This window comes from Melanotaenia boesemani, chromosome 6, assembly GCF_017639745.1.
Source record: "Melanotaenia boesemani isolate fMelBoe1 chromosome 6, fMelBoe1.pri, whole genome shotgun sequence".
Taxonomy (NCBI): Eukaryota; Metazoa; Chordata; class Actinopteri; order Atheriniformes; family Melanotaeniidae; genus Melanotaenia; species Melanotaenia boesemani.
Genome location: NC_055687.1, coordinates 30,938,215 through 30,952,842, shown reverse-complemented (window position 1 = coordinate 30,952,842; position 14,628 = coordinate 30,938,215). Strand labels below are relative to the sequence as shown.

General features: G+C 40.5%; 2 protein-coding genes across 4 annotated transcripts in view; both read right to left on the bottom strand.

The window, feature by feature from the left end:
* The window catches only part of LOC121641094 (clathrin coat assembly protein AP180-like), a 40,473-nt gene extending 29,682 nt beyond the window's left edge, over nt 1-10,791 (bottom strand). Inside the window, exons 1-2 of the mRNA XM_041987017.1 lie at nt 10,475-10,791; nt 9,954-10,365 (exon numbers count right to left, since the gene is read on the bottom strand). Coding sequence (XP_041842951.1) covers nt 9,954-10,083 — 130 coding nt within the window. The 5' untranslated portion in view covers nt 10,084-10,365; nt 10,475-10,791. The remainder of the gene's footprint in view (nt 1-9,953; nt 10,366-10,474) is intronic.
* Nucleotides 10,792-13,696: 2,905 nt separating this feature from the next.
* dop1a (DOP1 leucine zipper like protein A) overlaps nt 13,697-14,628 on the bottom strand; it is a 31,027-nt gene continuing 30,095 nt past the window's right edge. For all 3 annotated transcript variants that reach the window (XM_041987014.1, XM_041987016.1, XM_041987015.1), the window contains 2 exons: nt 14,415-14,544; nt 13,697-14,304 (listed from right to left, as the gene is read on the bottom strand). In XM_041987014.1, the coding sequence (XP_041842948.1) occupies nt 13,996-14,304; nt 14,415-14,544 (439 nt within the window). In that variant the 3' untranslated portion in view covers nt 13,697-13,995. The remainder of the gene's footprint in view (nt 14,305-14,414; nt 14,545-14,628) is intronic.

The following is a 14,628-nucleotide window of genomic DNA, read 5'->3' as shown; positions in this document are numbered from 1 at the left end:
GGGGAAGCACATCTATATGAATGAGCTGCTCAGACTTAGAGTACTGTAGATAATGGTGTGATAGCTAAATGGGGCATCGTTGACTCAGCTCATTAGTCTGGACACACACCGTTGGTAGGAGAGTCCACCTCCCACACACTCTTTGACATTGGAGAGACATTTTGAGGCTATCCAAGACAACTGCTGTGAGAGCAAAGCTGAAGTAAATACTGAATTTTCTCAACAAGCTCCTTTTCCATTCCTCTGTTCACTGCAACCCTTCATTAAAAACCAGAGTACTCACTGAGTTTACAGGAGAGGAAGCAAGAGAAGCAGAGCTGTAAAGATGGTCCACCACTCTGAAAAGATGCCAGACTGTAACCCAGCAGATTGCATTACTGTTGCTGGAAGCCATGAAACTCTGTTCACGTCCGGGTGGTAAAAAGTTTTTTGTTCAAATATATTTTCTTTAGCAACTACAAATTTGCTGTCATCTGTTGCTACTAAAGAAATAAAAACAATAAAAGGAGAAATCAGACATTTTTAATGCCGTTAAATGTTTTTAGCAAGTTAGCTTAGCATTAAGTAAAAGGAAAAAAAAAGAGCTGATATTCTGGGCTGGTTATCTGCTAAATTAAATCTGCCACACAGCATCTCTAAAACCTTCAAATCAACATCCTTTTGACTAAATCCACAAAAACATTAAACAAAAACAAAAGTGTGAAACTAATAAACCTGCAGCTTAATTAGCTAATTGAGGCATTTCCACATAGTCTCTATGGTAATGCTTACAAATCTCTTCATGTTTACTGAGCAATATAACTTGTGTTTCTCATTTTTAGCAGGAAAGCAAACAACTTATACCACAATGGTTTGTAGCAAAGCTATACAGTATATGAGTATATTTATCAGATAGACAGTATTTATGCCATGCTAACTATATGTCTTTTTGTTTACTGAACATATGTTCATAAACACAACAAGGAAACAGGCACGCAAACAAGTTAATAAGAATGCTTTAATTTCTGCCTTTTATCCAAACTAAAATAACCTCACTTAAGATGAAAAACCTAAAGTAAGCCTAAATGTTAAGATACATTAACTAAAATAAATTTGTTTATTTACAAATGGTCAACTGAAACTATATGAGCTGTCATGTGTTTACAACTCTGTGGTTTAGTCTATGAGCTATCTGAGTTAAAATGTGGCCCAGGATACATTTTATTCAGACTGCTAAAAGAAATGTCCCCCAAAAGTCCCCTGCACCACTTCTGAATGAGGCCCCAGTCATCAGATATAAGACTAACTGTTGTTTTTTTTAAATTTTTTTAATGGTTGTTCAGATTATTATTTAACTGCAATGTCCATCAGACTCCATTATGAATTTTCTATGGCCCTGAGGTGATCCGCTGCATGTTTACCTCTAAAAACACGAATGCTTTATTTGTTAGCCTGTGTATCAGTTTCAAAGTTGTACTATCAGACCCACATCTCCCCCTCCAAAAATAAGATGATATAACATTATTGCTTCAATTTTTTTACATTCAGTCCTGTCTCCTCAGGCTCAGAGTTCTGATGTCCATCCCACTTCTATGACATAAACTTTGGATGAAATTCAGACTGAGGTTGCTTTGAAAAAGATTGGGTATCTATCCAATTTATTACCATGTGTGAAAGTAGCCTGGGTGGGATTGAAAAAATTGGATTGTAATAAAAAAGATCAGAAATGGGTCACATGTGGACAAAAAGTCAGATTTGAGTCACTTTTGCCTGCAGTGTGAACAGAGCTTTAATGCGTCCTCATTCGTTCACACTTAATACTGTCTATTTGTGATCAGACGTTAACTCCAGGTCTGAACACACCCTATGACACCATCATCAGAGCCCCTGTCTCCATCCTCGTCCTCATTGCTTCAAGGATACCGCCTGTCTCCCAAATGTGGGAACACATTGATGGTGACTCATTGTGGTGATAACAGCACCCTGGCAGCCAAAGGGGACACAGCATGTTGTTTATATTTCTCATAGCTCGCCGTGCTGCTTCCCTTCCCTCATCAACACACACATACACACACAGCAGGTAAGACGTGCTGCTCTCGCCCTGAGCAGAGAAGAATCACATCTCTATGATAAAATAAACTGCTAATTGGAGCGACTAGATTCAGAGCAGCAGCAGAGATGGTGATAATTATTGCAGAAAATACAGCCAGAATCTAAAACCACAACCTTCAGTGAAATGGCCATGATCACCAATGTCCACTAGATTTAAACACTGCAGATGTCAGGAGGAAAAGGTGGACAAGAAAATGATTTTCTAAAACATAACCTTCAAAACATCTCCAGTCATGGCTATTGCTGCAGGAGGATTAAGAGGTAAGGGCTACATGAGCAGCATCAGATAAAAAAGGAGGCTATTAGGAGCAACAGGAGTGGTAGGGCTTGTCTTTGGAAAGAGACCAATCTTCATTTGGCTGACATTCAAGTCCTGTTTCACCAGTGTTCTAGTTGTTTCCCTCCAAGCTGCAGAGACTCTGCATTTCTCACCATTCAAGCTAAAAAAAAAAGGTCAGAAACCAAACCAGAAAAATAGCACACTCAGGTACTCCTCACAGGGGGAAAAAAAAAAGCGAAATATTGCTTGTATATCATTCTGTTGTCATCATTTGGCAGCTATTGTTTTGGCTAGATCATAATAAAACATACTCGTGCAGTCATACAGAAGAAAGAATAGGAATCAGCTTTATTGACCAAACATGTTCACACACACAAGGAATTTGTTATCGGGTGTCAGTTAAACCTTGTACTCACATGGAAAGACATCACTACACAGAAAGGTCATGCTGTAATGGATGAGGGAATGACCAATACACAAAAAACACATAATAACAGAAAAAGTACCACAGAGCAATGCAGCAAGGTGGCCGCCTGCCATCTGAAGTAACAATCCAGGAAGACAAAACTACGGCAGTATCTTAAACACACATATGATGAATCACTAGTATGAATCATGGTGACATGTATTTATTAATATCATAATATTCCTCATCTGAGGCTGTCTCATGCTGTGTAAGAGGAAAATGTGTCAATAAGCACATTGCTGCAACTTGTTCATTGAAAGGAAATATGAATTACACCAGCCTTTCTAAGAGTGGCCAGTGTATTTCTGTTCATAATGAATATTAATTAGATTAATTATTCACTGAGTCGTTCCGTTTTTGTTGAGAGTAATAGCTTTAATGGCATCAAAACTTCAGCCAATTCAGGCACTTGACTCACAGCTGCATCTCCACCCTTGCACCATCCTATTCCTGCCAAAAAAAGACGCCCAGCTGCATCACACTTAAGTCTCAAAATGACACCTGCGGCTTGCAGCATCTGAGATATCAGGATCTATCTGTGATACGGTCAGAGCCAACTCTAATCTTTAAAGAGTTTAGAGGAAGCTCAATGTGGTACACAGTTATCTCTAAGGTTCTAAAATTAAATAACAAACGTCTCCCCAAAACCTGATAAGACACAAAACATTTAGACTCAGTGACATAGAGGCATGTTTTAGGGGATTTCATTTACAGACAATTGCAAGATCTTATCAAATATTTTTTGAGTCATGGCTGCTTAGGTTTTCAAACCAGCTTCTGATTCAGTCCTCAGATTTTTTTTCTTCTCCTTGATATTTTTGTCTGAAGCATTACAAACGCAGCATTAGTTAGCTAACTGTCCTGGATGTTGCTTGAACCAGACTGACACATCTGGCAGACAGTAGGGACATTTTTAAACCAGGAAAACAAACCTTCCCCAGTCCTGACCATTCAAAACGTTTTGCTTTAAAAAAAATGGTTGAGAAATAAAGTAAGGTCAAATAAAGGTTAATTATAATACTTGTTACGTGTAACTGCTTTGATAACAGATAGACTAAATTAATTATCTAATGGATGTCTCAATTGATGGAAGAGGATAAAGGATCTCTTCTAGTCATCTTGATTGATCTGTCACGTTTCAGACTGAGGAGCAACTCTTTTGCACCTCAATTAAAGCATTTTAATACCATATCATAAAATATTAAGGATATCCAAGAGCCAAAAATAAATTCATGTGACTGTGTGGTTAACATGAGTAAAGTGTAGAAATCGCAGTATATTGGGTACAATAACTCAAAATGTGGTTGCAAGGGGAATAATGGTCGACTCCAGCCTGTTGATTCAAGACAGGAAAATAAAAACTTTTGAGAATCTTGATAATACAGGTTTCATCTATAATTAAGATTTATCTTTCTTCTAATGCCCTCAAAAGAAAGTAGGCATTTTTTTCCACAGCTTCTCATGGTTAATATCTGCTGTGGATGAAAAAGGATGTAATGTCAGACAACATCCCTGAAGTAGCAAATCCAATGTACAGATTTAATCCATTTCTCAAATCTGTACGTACGTTTAGGTAAGACAGAGAAATTTTCCATTCTATAACAAAATTAGCAGCAAGAATGCTAGACTAGACTCTTAGGGGTGATGTTTTAAAGTTGGCTTTATGTCTGCTCAAAGTATGCAAAAGAAAAATGCAGGGTAGTACTTGCCCATTTAAAAAAATAAATCTCAATAATGTCAATGACACAGCTTTTTAAGTTTTTAAGCTACTTTAGCTACCATAAGCTAATGTTCATGTAACAAAGCTGAGGTTCGTTACGTTACCTGGGACTTGTAAATATTGTATAGCACACTAATTGGTTCATGTACATTTTCACATTAATTTACAGTTTGGCACTTTAAAAGAATTACAATTATGCACAAAGGTTGAACTGTTTATTTAATACTGATGTGGTTTGTTTTACAGATGCCTGCAAAGACAGCCGTTAACAGTGATAGGCAGAACATTGTGTGTAAATCTGAAGTCATAGGTAATTTAATGAAGTAATGGAGCTTTACATACCTGGCACATGGCCTCTCCAGGGTGACAGGGCAAATGGGTTTCAGGTGGCCTGGATTTCTTTTAATGATTTGGGAGGGACCATGTGGCAGGAAGATTTTTGGGAGTTATTTGTATATTGGGTTTTTGGTTTAACTTTATGGTTGTCATATTAAGTATATAGTGTGTGAATATTTTTAGCTTTTGTAGAATTAATTTTAATAGAGAAATGGGTTATAATTGAGAATGCACCTGTTGGAGGAATGGTACAGCCCAATCAGCAGCAGAGAATAAATGAGGAGGATTTGCTCATTTGAGGGGTGGCTGCTGATGGTGACTGGACTACCCATAGAACAGAAGGAGTGAGTTTTCTATGTATTCTATGATTGATGAATAAAACCTTTTTTTTGGATTGGATTCTGCGGTCCTCGCCTCACAGTGGACTTTACCTTCCCTTCACTCCCATTAGGTCTGGGAGAATATGTAGGAAGCCGTGTTTCCTCCTCACTAGATTTGTCGCTAGTCTCATTTTTTAAAGGGTTGCTGAAAGATCTGAATACTCACTAAATATAGCAACAAAATCACTAAGTCTGCAGCAATGGTGGAGGGTCTGCTTTTGGTATTTGCCCAGATTGGCTTTCGGAAGTAAGTGCACGCATTTGAAACCCATAACAAAACAAGGGAGCGTAATATGGAAGAATTATTGTAATAATAATCAGTTCTGGTGACGTCACTGTTTTTGTGATTGTTTGGAGCCAAAATCTAAACTGATATCAAAATTTGAGATATTGCACAGCCTTACTGAGTCTTGTTGTCTGTGACAGCCAAACATGTTTTCTACTGTGAAGGCACAATAAAACTGCTGAAGTGCTTCTTAAGCCAGAAGAAGTGGCTGTGTGCGAACAACAAAGTGGAACTGGAGAGTGAGAATGAACTGTGCTTAAAGTTGAACAGGTCGGTATAATCTGTGGTTTCAATTCTCTTCAAACAGTACTTAAACAATCTGGGCAGGAACGTCACAAGTCTCAATGCTAGCAAATTCTGCTTTCAAATGCAAGATGCTGAGACACACTGGACAAATGTTGAACGTGTCCGACTCTGAAGGATGAGAATCACCAGTTTTGTTAAACCTGCTGAGGGTTTTGTGACTTCACTCTTAGGCCACACAGAGAAATAGAGCACCAGTTATGCCCCTTTTCCACTAGTGAACTAAACAAGCTGAATTGTTAACTAAGCTAAACAAGTCTTTCTTAGCTGTGCTAAACCCTAATAGAGAAAAGATACCACTAGTTAGCACGCTAAACAGGCTGACTGCCATCTATGCTAACTTTATTTGTTAGCTAAATTTGGCAATAGGAGTAATTTAACAGGCTAATAGCAGGCTAAGCCAGCAACATGCAAGGACAAGGCTTCCTTGTTCCTTCCTTTCATCCCTCATCTCAAGTTGAAACATTAATCACCTACAAGGCTCCTGCAGCCCAGGTTAGTGGGATAAAGTACAACCAGACTGAGAAAATGAGACTGTCATTTTTATACCCTTGTGAGGGAAGGAACTCACTACAAGGTAGGTTACTACTACTTCCTGCCAGCTTTGTGCATTAGTCTTTGCACATTTCAGTCAACACAACACTTGAATGTTCTGCTGGAATAATGACAGTAACATCAGATTGTGACCAACTGTAAACCATCTCCCTCTCACACCTGGAGAATAAAGACTCCTACATCAGGATGCTTTTTATTGACTACAGCTCTGCATTCAATATGGTCATCCCTCACAAGCTCACCCACAAACTGTTCTCCCTCGGACTACACCCCATCCTCTGTGACTGGCTTCTAGACTTTCTGACTGGCAGGCCTCAGTCTGTCAGGATAGGGAACAGAACCTCAGCCAGTATCATCACAAACGTTGGCACACCACAGGGGTGTGTTCTCAGTCCTATCCTCTACACCCTGTTCACCCACGACTGTGCAGCCTCCCACAAGGACAACATCATCCTGAAGTTTGCAGACGACACCGCTGTGATAGGACGCATCACAGGTGGGGACAAAGCAGCCTACAGGAGGGAGGTGGCCTCTGTGGTGACGTGGTGTGAGGACAACAATCTCACTCTCAACACAGACAAGACCAAGGAGATGATAGTGGACATGAGGAAGGAGAGGAACCCTCATCATCTACTGCTTATCTGCGGGCTGGAAGTGGAGAGGGTGAGCAGCTTCAAATATCTGGGGGTCCACATCAGAGAGGACCTCACCTGAACACTTAACACCACACAGCTGGTGAAGAAGGCTCAGCAGCGGCTGTAGTTCCTGAGGAGGCTGAGGAAGTTCGGTATGTCGCCGAAGATCCTCAGCAACTTCTACAGCTGCCTCATTGAGTCAATCCTGACCAGCTGCATCACCGTGTGGTACGGCAGCTCTACCGTCACGGACCGCAAACGCCTGCAGAGAGTGGTGAAGACTGCATCTAAGATCACCAGGACTCCCCTTCCCTCTCTGCAGAGCATCTACCAGCGCAGAGTCCACAGGAGAGCTGCCTCCATCATCAAAGACTCCACCCACCCTCAACATTGACTGTTCACTCTCCTCCCCTCAGGCCGGAGGTACAAGAGGGTGAAATGCAGGACTAGCAGACTCAGAAACTCTTTCTTTCCCTCAGCCATCAGACTCCTTAATAGTTAACATCAGATTGGAGTCTGTAACAATGGACTGTACATTTACACATACTGACTGTTTACATTATCAATGCACCTTATTATTATTATTCAGTATTTGCACATGTATCATACCGTCTACCTCATGACAGTTCTTTTTTTGCACAATTAATCGTTCAATGCTGAATGTTGCACAGTTTATGTAGCACGCTGCACATTATGTACATAGATTACTTTACTTATATTTTACCTATAGTTTATATTTTATGTTTACTCTTTTGCATGCTCTTCTTAAATTAGTCTTTTCTATATACTTTGAATATTTATGGCATTCGGTGTGGACGGCAAAGTAAGAATTTCACTGTACAGGGAAACCTGTTTCCTTACTTCTGCTTTCCTTTGAACCTCAGAAGCTGAACTCCCTTGTTTGGACAAAACAATAAATCAACAAACTGCACAAAGAAAAACGTATAACATACACTCACTGGCCATTTTATTAGGTATACATTTTTTTCTTTCAATGCAGCATAGTTGTTGGATGGACACTTTTCTGTAGCAAATTTCTTTGTACAGTTTGTCAGTGTGGGGGTGCACGTGGTACTGTGATTGGGGGGTTTGACTTTATTGTTTCTATGAAAAGGGGGTTTGTGTGAGTGTGTGAGAGGAATACAATCATTTTCAGACACATCCATCTCTAGGGTTTACAGAGAATGGTCCGAAAAAAGAGGAAATATCCAGTGAGCAGCAGTTGTCTGGACTAAAATGCCCTGTTGATGTCAGAGGTCAGAGGAGAATGGGCAGACTGTATAGCTCTGCTCAAATAGCTCAGATAACTGCTGGTTAAAACCACTGGTATGCAGAATACCATGACAGAACACACATGTCAAACCGTGAAGCAGATGGTCTACAGCAGTAGAAGACCACACCGGGTGCCACTCCTGTCAACTAAGAATAGGAAACTGGCTACAATTCACACAGACTCACCAAAACTGGACAATAAAAGATTAAATTAGTAGCAGACCTCCACCAAGCCATAGGGTCACTCACCTAAGAAAAACCCCAAAAGGCCCAACAGCCCATCCAGTTACCAAGACCATGCCAGCACTCTTATGTACACTTCAAGCTAATATCACAATCTCTTTCCATCATCAGGACAGATGCCACATCCTATTTTGAATCCTTGACCATGAAAACATCCTCTGTTATACCCTTAGACACCAAGATGAAACAAATGGCTGTAATAGTCTTGAAATTATTAAACAAATTTGCATTTTCTCTAATGGCTGCAAACATGGTTAGCCCCAGTCTGGGTTAGTTGTTATTGTATTGAACCATGATGTCATCTTGTAAATTTTATTGATTCTGGGCATTATCTGTTAAGTTAGAACTGTAAATCATCCCTCTATCCCAATAGTAAAGAATCCTTTCAAATATTCCTGGATCCCACTGATCTGGATTACCCCCAAAATCTAACCACTTCCTTATTCCATTTGTGACATATTCTAAATATTTAATCAAAATCTGTCCATAACTTTCTGAGTTATGTTGTTAACAGAAAGACAGACAAACAAATGCAGCTAAAAACACAACTTCCACCTTGGTTGAAGTGAAAATCGCTTCCTGGTCTGATGAGTCTCCATTTCAGCTCCACATTCAGATTGTAAGGTCAGAATTTTGTAGACTCAACATAAAGCATGAATCCACCCTGCCTTGTATCAACAGTTAGGCTGCTGGTGGTGTAATAGTGTGGGGGATATTTTCTTGGTATTGTTGCTGACCATGTCCATCCCTTTATGACCAGTGTAGCATCTTCTGATGGCTACTTCCAGCAGGATAATGCACCGTGTCCCAAAGCTCAAATCATCTCCAACTGCTTTCTAGAACATGACAATGAGTTTACTGGACTCCAGTGGCCTCCACAGTCACCAGATCTCAATCCAACAGAGCAGCTTTGCAAGGTAAACCTAATGAACTGACTGATGAGAATACTGCAATATCTTTTCAATATGAAGCCCCTGGCAACAACAATTGTGTGCTTGCTTGTATAACACTACATTTAACCTTTTAAATTATGCATTCACGAGCAGCAGAGGCACATGGGGAGGCAGTCTCAAGACAGTAGGACTTACAGTTAGCATGTGGTTTACTATGACTCTTTGCTCTGGCACAAATGGGGAAAGGAGCTCTGCTGTTAAGGGTGAGGGTTGACTGAGGATTCAAGGAGGACTGGCTTAAATAAATGTGTATGTGCTGGCATATACTGCTGAATGAAACCCTTAAAGCACATTAGCACACACTGGGAACACTGGGGGGGGGGGTGATGGCTTTACATGGCCTAGTTGTTTATGAGGATGGCATTAGATAGATAGATAGATAGATAGATAGATAGATAGATAGATAGATAGATAGATAGATAGATAGACTTACATTCCAGGTGCTTTTTCTTTGGGGCTGTCTGTTCATGTGTGGTGGCTTTACACACAGCTCTGCACACCTCGGATCCCGTCAGGCTGTACTGAGCCGCGGCAATGCGGTCCGTCAGCGTCTGCCCCGACATCTTCCTCTATCCGCTGAGTCCAACCTCGACTATACAGCCGCCAATATGGTCCTACCCCCCCACGCGGAAATGAGCGAACCAGTCTCAGTAATCCCAGCTACCCTCGAAATCACCACACAAACACGACAGTCGACAAGGGATGGAGGGATACTTTCTAAGGAGCCACGATTGATGTGATTGCATAACACCTGGTAGTGGCTGATTCCCTCTCAGTCCTGCTGGATCTGCACGCGTTTCTGGAACAATCATGTACTGACTTTCTCCTCTTCAACGCCAGGATCCCTACATTTAAGAATTAAAGAAAACATCCAACATTAAAATCCCTTTCCAAGCCTTAAATCTTGAGTTTTCCCTTTGATTTTGGATTAATTTATTTACTGTTCCACGTTACCGTACGGCCAGCCTTCCTGACAAAACCGTCCTCTCCGGATGATGCTGCCTCCCCCTCCTCCCTGTCTTCCTTCCTCCTGGATAATCCTCTCCACCAGCAGCAGCAGTAGCAGCAGCCCCAGTAGTCCTGTGTATCAGCAGGGTGTTCAGGGGAGAATTAGACTTTTACTGGCATCATCATCATTATCCCCCCACCATCCAGTGCAGCCCCCTCCTCCACTCCAGTTGCGGCCTCCTGCTAGCCCCGGAGATATGCGCTTCAAACCGGGATGTTGGATGGTGGCGTTTTCGGCTAATTTACGTCCTCTTCTTTATTTAATTATTAAAGTATTTATATTTCTCCGCACGCCCTGCCCCTTTTTCTGGGTCAGGTGATGCAGTGTTACCAACCCCGCTGCTGCGCCTGTCATCGCGAGACTTGAAAGGGGACGAGAAAATTGGTCGGGGTTGAAAACGCTTGAAAACACGAGGTTCACGCGGCTGCTTGATGCTTGTCAAATAGCTGCCTTGCTATGAAGGTCAAATGAAGCCTGCAGCTTCAGGGACCACTGGTGCACAATGTTTAGTGGTCACGTGAGCTCATTTGTGAATAAAGAAAACTAATTTAAAAGAAACAAAAGGAAAAAGATGGTTAATTCTGTAGAGTATTCGTCTCTGTCCATGGTACTGATCTCTTCTGTCGCCTGTATAAACTGAAGCTCTTTGTTTAATATTACATTTGTCTTTTATTTAATCTATCAGATTCCTGTTTTATTTGTACTTTTACTGAATTATTTTTCTGTTTGCTTGTTTTACCTTAATCTGACCCAATAAAGTAATTTCCTCAGAAGCAATATAATTTTATAAAAAGCATTCTGTGAAATACATTATGTAAACAGCCCTAACAAGCATATAAAATATGTAATAATGTAATAGAGATGTAAATTAATACAAAAAATGCTGAATAGAGAAATTCCCTGAAGGGGGTATTCCATAAGCTCAGCGATTTGTGTGTGTGTGTGTGTGTGTGATAAGGATGCATTTACAAATCAGCAAAAATTGACAGAGTGTGACGAGATGTTACGCGTTCTAGAAAGAGGAAAGAGACAGAAGCAAGTAAGTAAATGACTGAGAGAAAATGTGATGGAATTATGTATATAAGCTGTATACACACATACAGATAGCAAAGAAGAGAAAACAAAAAAACAAAAATCATCATCATCTCAGCCAGCCAAGACCATCGGAGGCAGGTTCAGTTAGTTGGGGTGGATGTCGTGCTGTCAAGGGCACCCTCAAACAGCCCCAGCATCATCACAGCACACCAGTCTGGAAATACCACCCAACACCCCCCTAAGCTACGGCTAGCCTGTGTTTGACTTGTTAATCTCATTGTCTTTTGGTCTGTCCTAAGGTAGTGAGATGTATTGGAAGTGTTCCCAGTGTGCAGCCTGCCAAACAAACAAACAAATAAACAAACAAACAAGCAAACAACAAACAAATAAATAAATAAATAAACAAAACTTTTATTAATCTAAAAGGGAAATTGCAGTGTTGTAGTAGTTATTAAAAACAATAAAATTAATTACAAAATGATAATAATAATAATAATAATAATTATTATTATTATTATTATTATGTTTTCTGTCTGTGTTGGATTAAGGAAATGTTGTCAAAATATATTATTATAATAATAAGTAATAATAATAATAATAATAGTAATAGTAATAGTAACCACACTCAAGTACACAACTACAGATACATCCCCCCGTGATTCACTGCCTGGGCTGCTCCTTAACCCGCTCCTTCCACTCCCTGGCGGCGGGTCGACTGGACTGCGCTCGTGTCAGCTGCGTCCGGACTTGCTGTGATGGGGGATAAGTATCAATAATTTATTATTATGCTGCAACAACATAACTGACCTCGGGGGAACAATAAAACAAAATCTTTCTTCTCTCTTTAATGAGATGATGAGGCCCAAGCTTAAGAAAAGACATTTAAAGCAATAAATATCATAGTAATTGTTAAGTCACTCTAATGAGGTTTAATGAGTCTTTCTAACTTTATGGACCTGTGTCTGCAAATAAAGCTTATTTTTATTTAAGCAAATTTCACATAAAAATTAAACTTGATAGTATCGTTGTTTAGTTCTCAGAAACCTGGCCGAGGTAATGAAAGCTGAAATGAAGACCACAAAACCAGATAAAAAGGTTGAAGCAACAACAAGATTCAGCCTGGACCTTTTCAATGATTAACTGGCCTCCTGTCTGACTTAACTAACACCCTTTTAGAGTCTGTGGGTCCTAGAAGATTAGGTATCAAGTCATTAATGCTTGCCCTGTACTTACACAGGTCTGTGTGACTTGCAGCATCGCTCCGTCAGCAGAAAAATATAAAAACTTCTTCACCTTTGCACCAATGTGCACAGTTCATGATCAACCCCCCAAAATAGGTAACATAGATGAAAATACTACTGAACAGCATGATCATAGGTGTGTTTATGTAGACTCTCATCGATGTACAATCTTTCTTGTAAGGAAAAGACTTTGGTTCAACATCCAGCTGGGATTGGATCCCATCCCTGCTACCTGGAAACCCGTGTATCTCCTCAGACAACTGATTGGCCTGGAGGGTTGAAAACTGGCCAATCACAGCAGCTGCCACTCTGCCTCTTGTTGTGGGCAGCTGGCCTCGGTCTCTGTAAAAATGTTAGCTGTGTGTTGCATTTATTTGCTGAGGTCTAGGCACGAGCTATTAAGAATTCTCTGATGCTTTTATTATTTGCATGTTTTGTTTTTTGGTGGAAGGTACATGTTGAGATGGAGGCTGTGCCAGGGTTTAGTTTGAAATGAATGCTCACCTACCTTACGTATTTTGACACATGCTCAGAGGTGCTGTTGTAATCATGTTTGGCTAGGAAGAGTACACAGCTAGGTTTTATTCCTATTGTTTTAGGCAACTCTTAATTTTTTTTCTAATAATTCTAGCTTGGAGTCTGTTTTGATTCTTGCTTCTGTTTGTGTCTTCTGTTGTTTTTAAGTTTTTGTGGACTGATCACTCCAGCAGTAAACTCCCTAATCTCTTCTTACTGCACAGCGAATAAGTGCCAGTTATTTAATATGAATGTCTATTTATCCCTTTAAAGCCTTGCTGCTATCTAGAGGCTCAGAACAGTTTCCATTAGACTGCATGATAAAATATCACAAGTGCTTTAGAAAAGTCAAGATATCAACAGAGAACATGTAGCTTTCTTATTAGAAATCTTTATTATTAAATCACATTGATATGGAATGCCACAGCATCTACACTCTGTCCTAACGGACCCACATGAAATGTTAAAACTCATCAAAACTGCTCCATATATACAAATAATTAAAATTAAATACAGTAGCTTTTCAAAAGTGAAGTCATCATAAATACAAAAGGAATTTACAGAATATTCCCACGTTTTTAAATCCCCCATTATTGTTCTTGAATGTACAAGTTGAGGTTTTTCACTAGTGGTCAGTTAAGTGTTAATCCCCTCCCCCTCCCCCTGCACTGTTCTCACGTCTTGATGAGTCCCTCTAGAAAGTCTTTCTCCACCATCTCCTCGATGTTCTGTCGAGCACGACTCCAGAAGACCTTCTGGCTCTCAAGTTTGTGGCCCTCCTTGTGGCTGGGAAAGGAGGAATTGGCGGGGTTGTGGGAGTAGGTGGGACCTGAGCGGCTGCTGGCCTTGCTGTTGAACACCTGGCTGAGCAGGTTGAAGAAGGGCAGCAGCTGCTCCATGCTGCGGATGACGTAGAGGGTTATCATCAGGTGGCCTGGCTCCCAGGACAGGGTTCTGGTTGAGCAGTCCTCCTCTGGGTTTTTCTGTGGGAGAAAGTAAAACAAATACTATTTATTTAGAGTTTTCCTGTTTTTGACAGTGACTTGTCTCCATCATTTACAGAACTTGTACAGACAGCTGGAAGATGAGATACCTTGGCCCGTTTCCTCAGCAACTTGACCAGACGGACCACATAGGGCTTAAATTCTCTCTGATGGGTCCCCTGACGTCTCACCTCCAGTCCTGAATCATCTGAGGCCTCTGGGATGAAGGCCCAGCGGTACCTGTAATAAAACAGCACTCAATCAGAAACAAAACCATTTTGGTCTAGTAAAAGAGTCCCTAAAGCTTTATAAATATCGACAAAC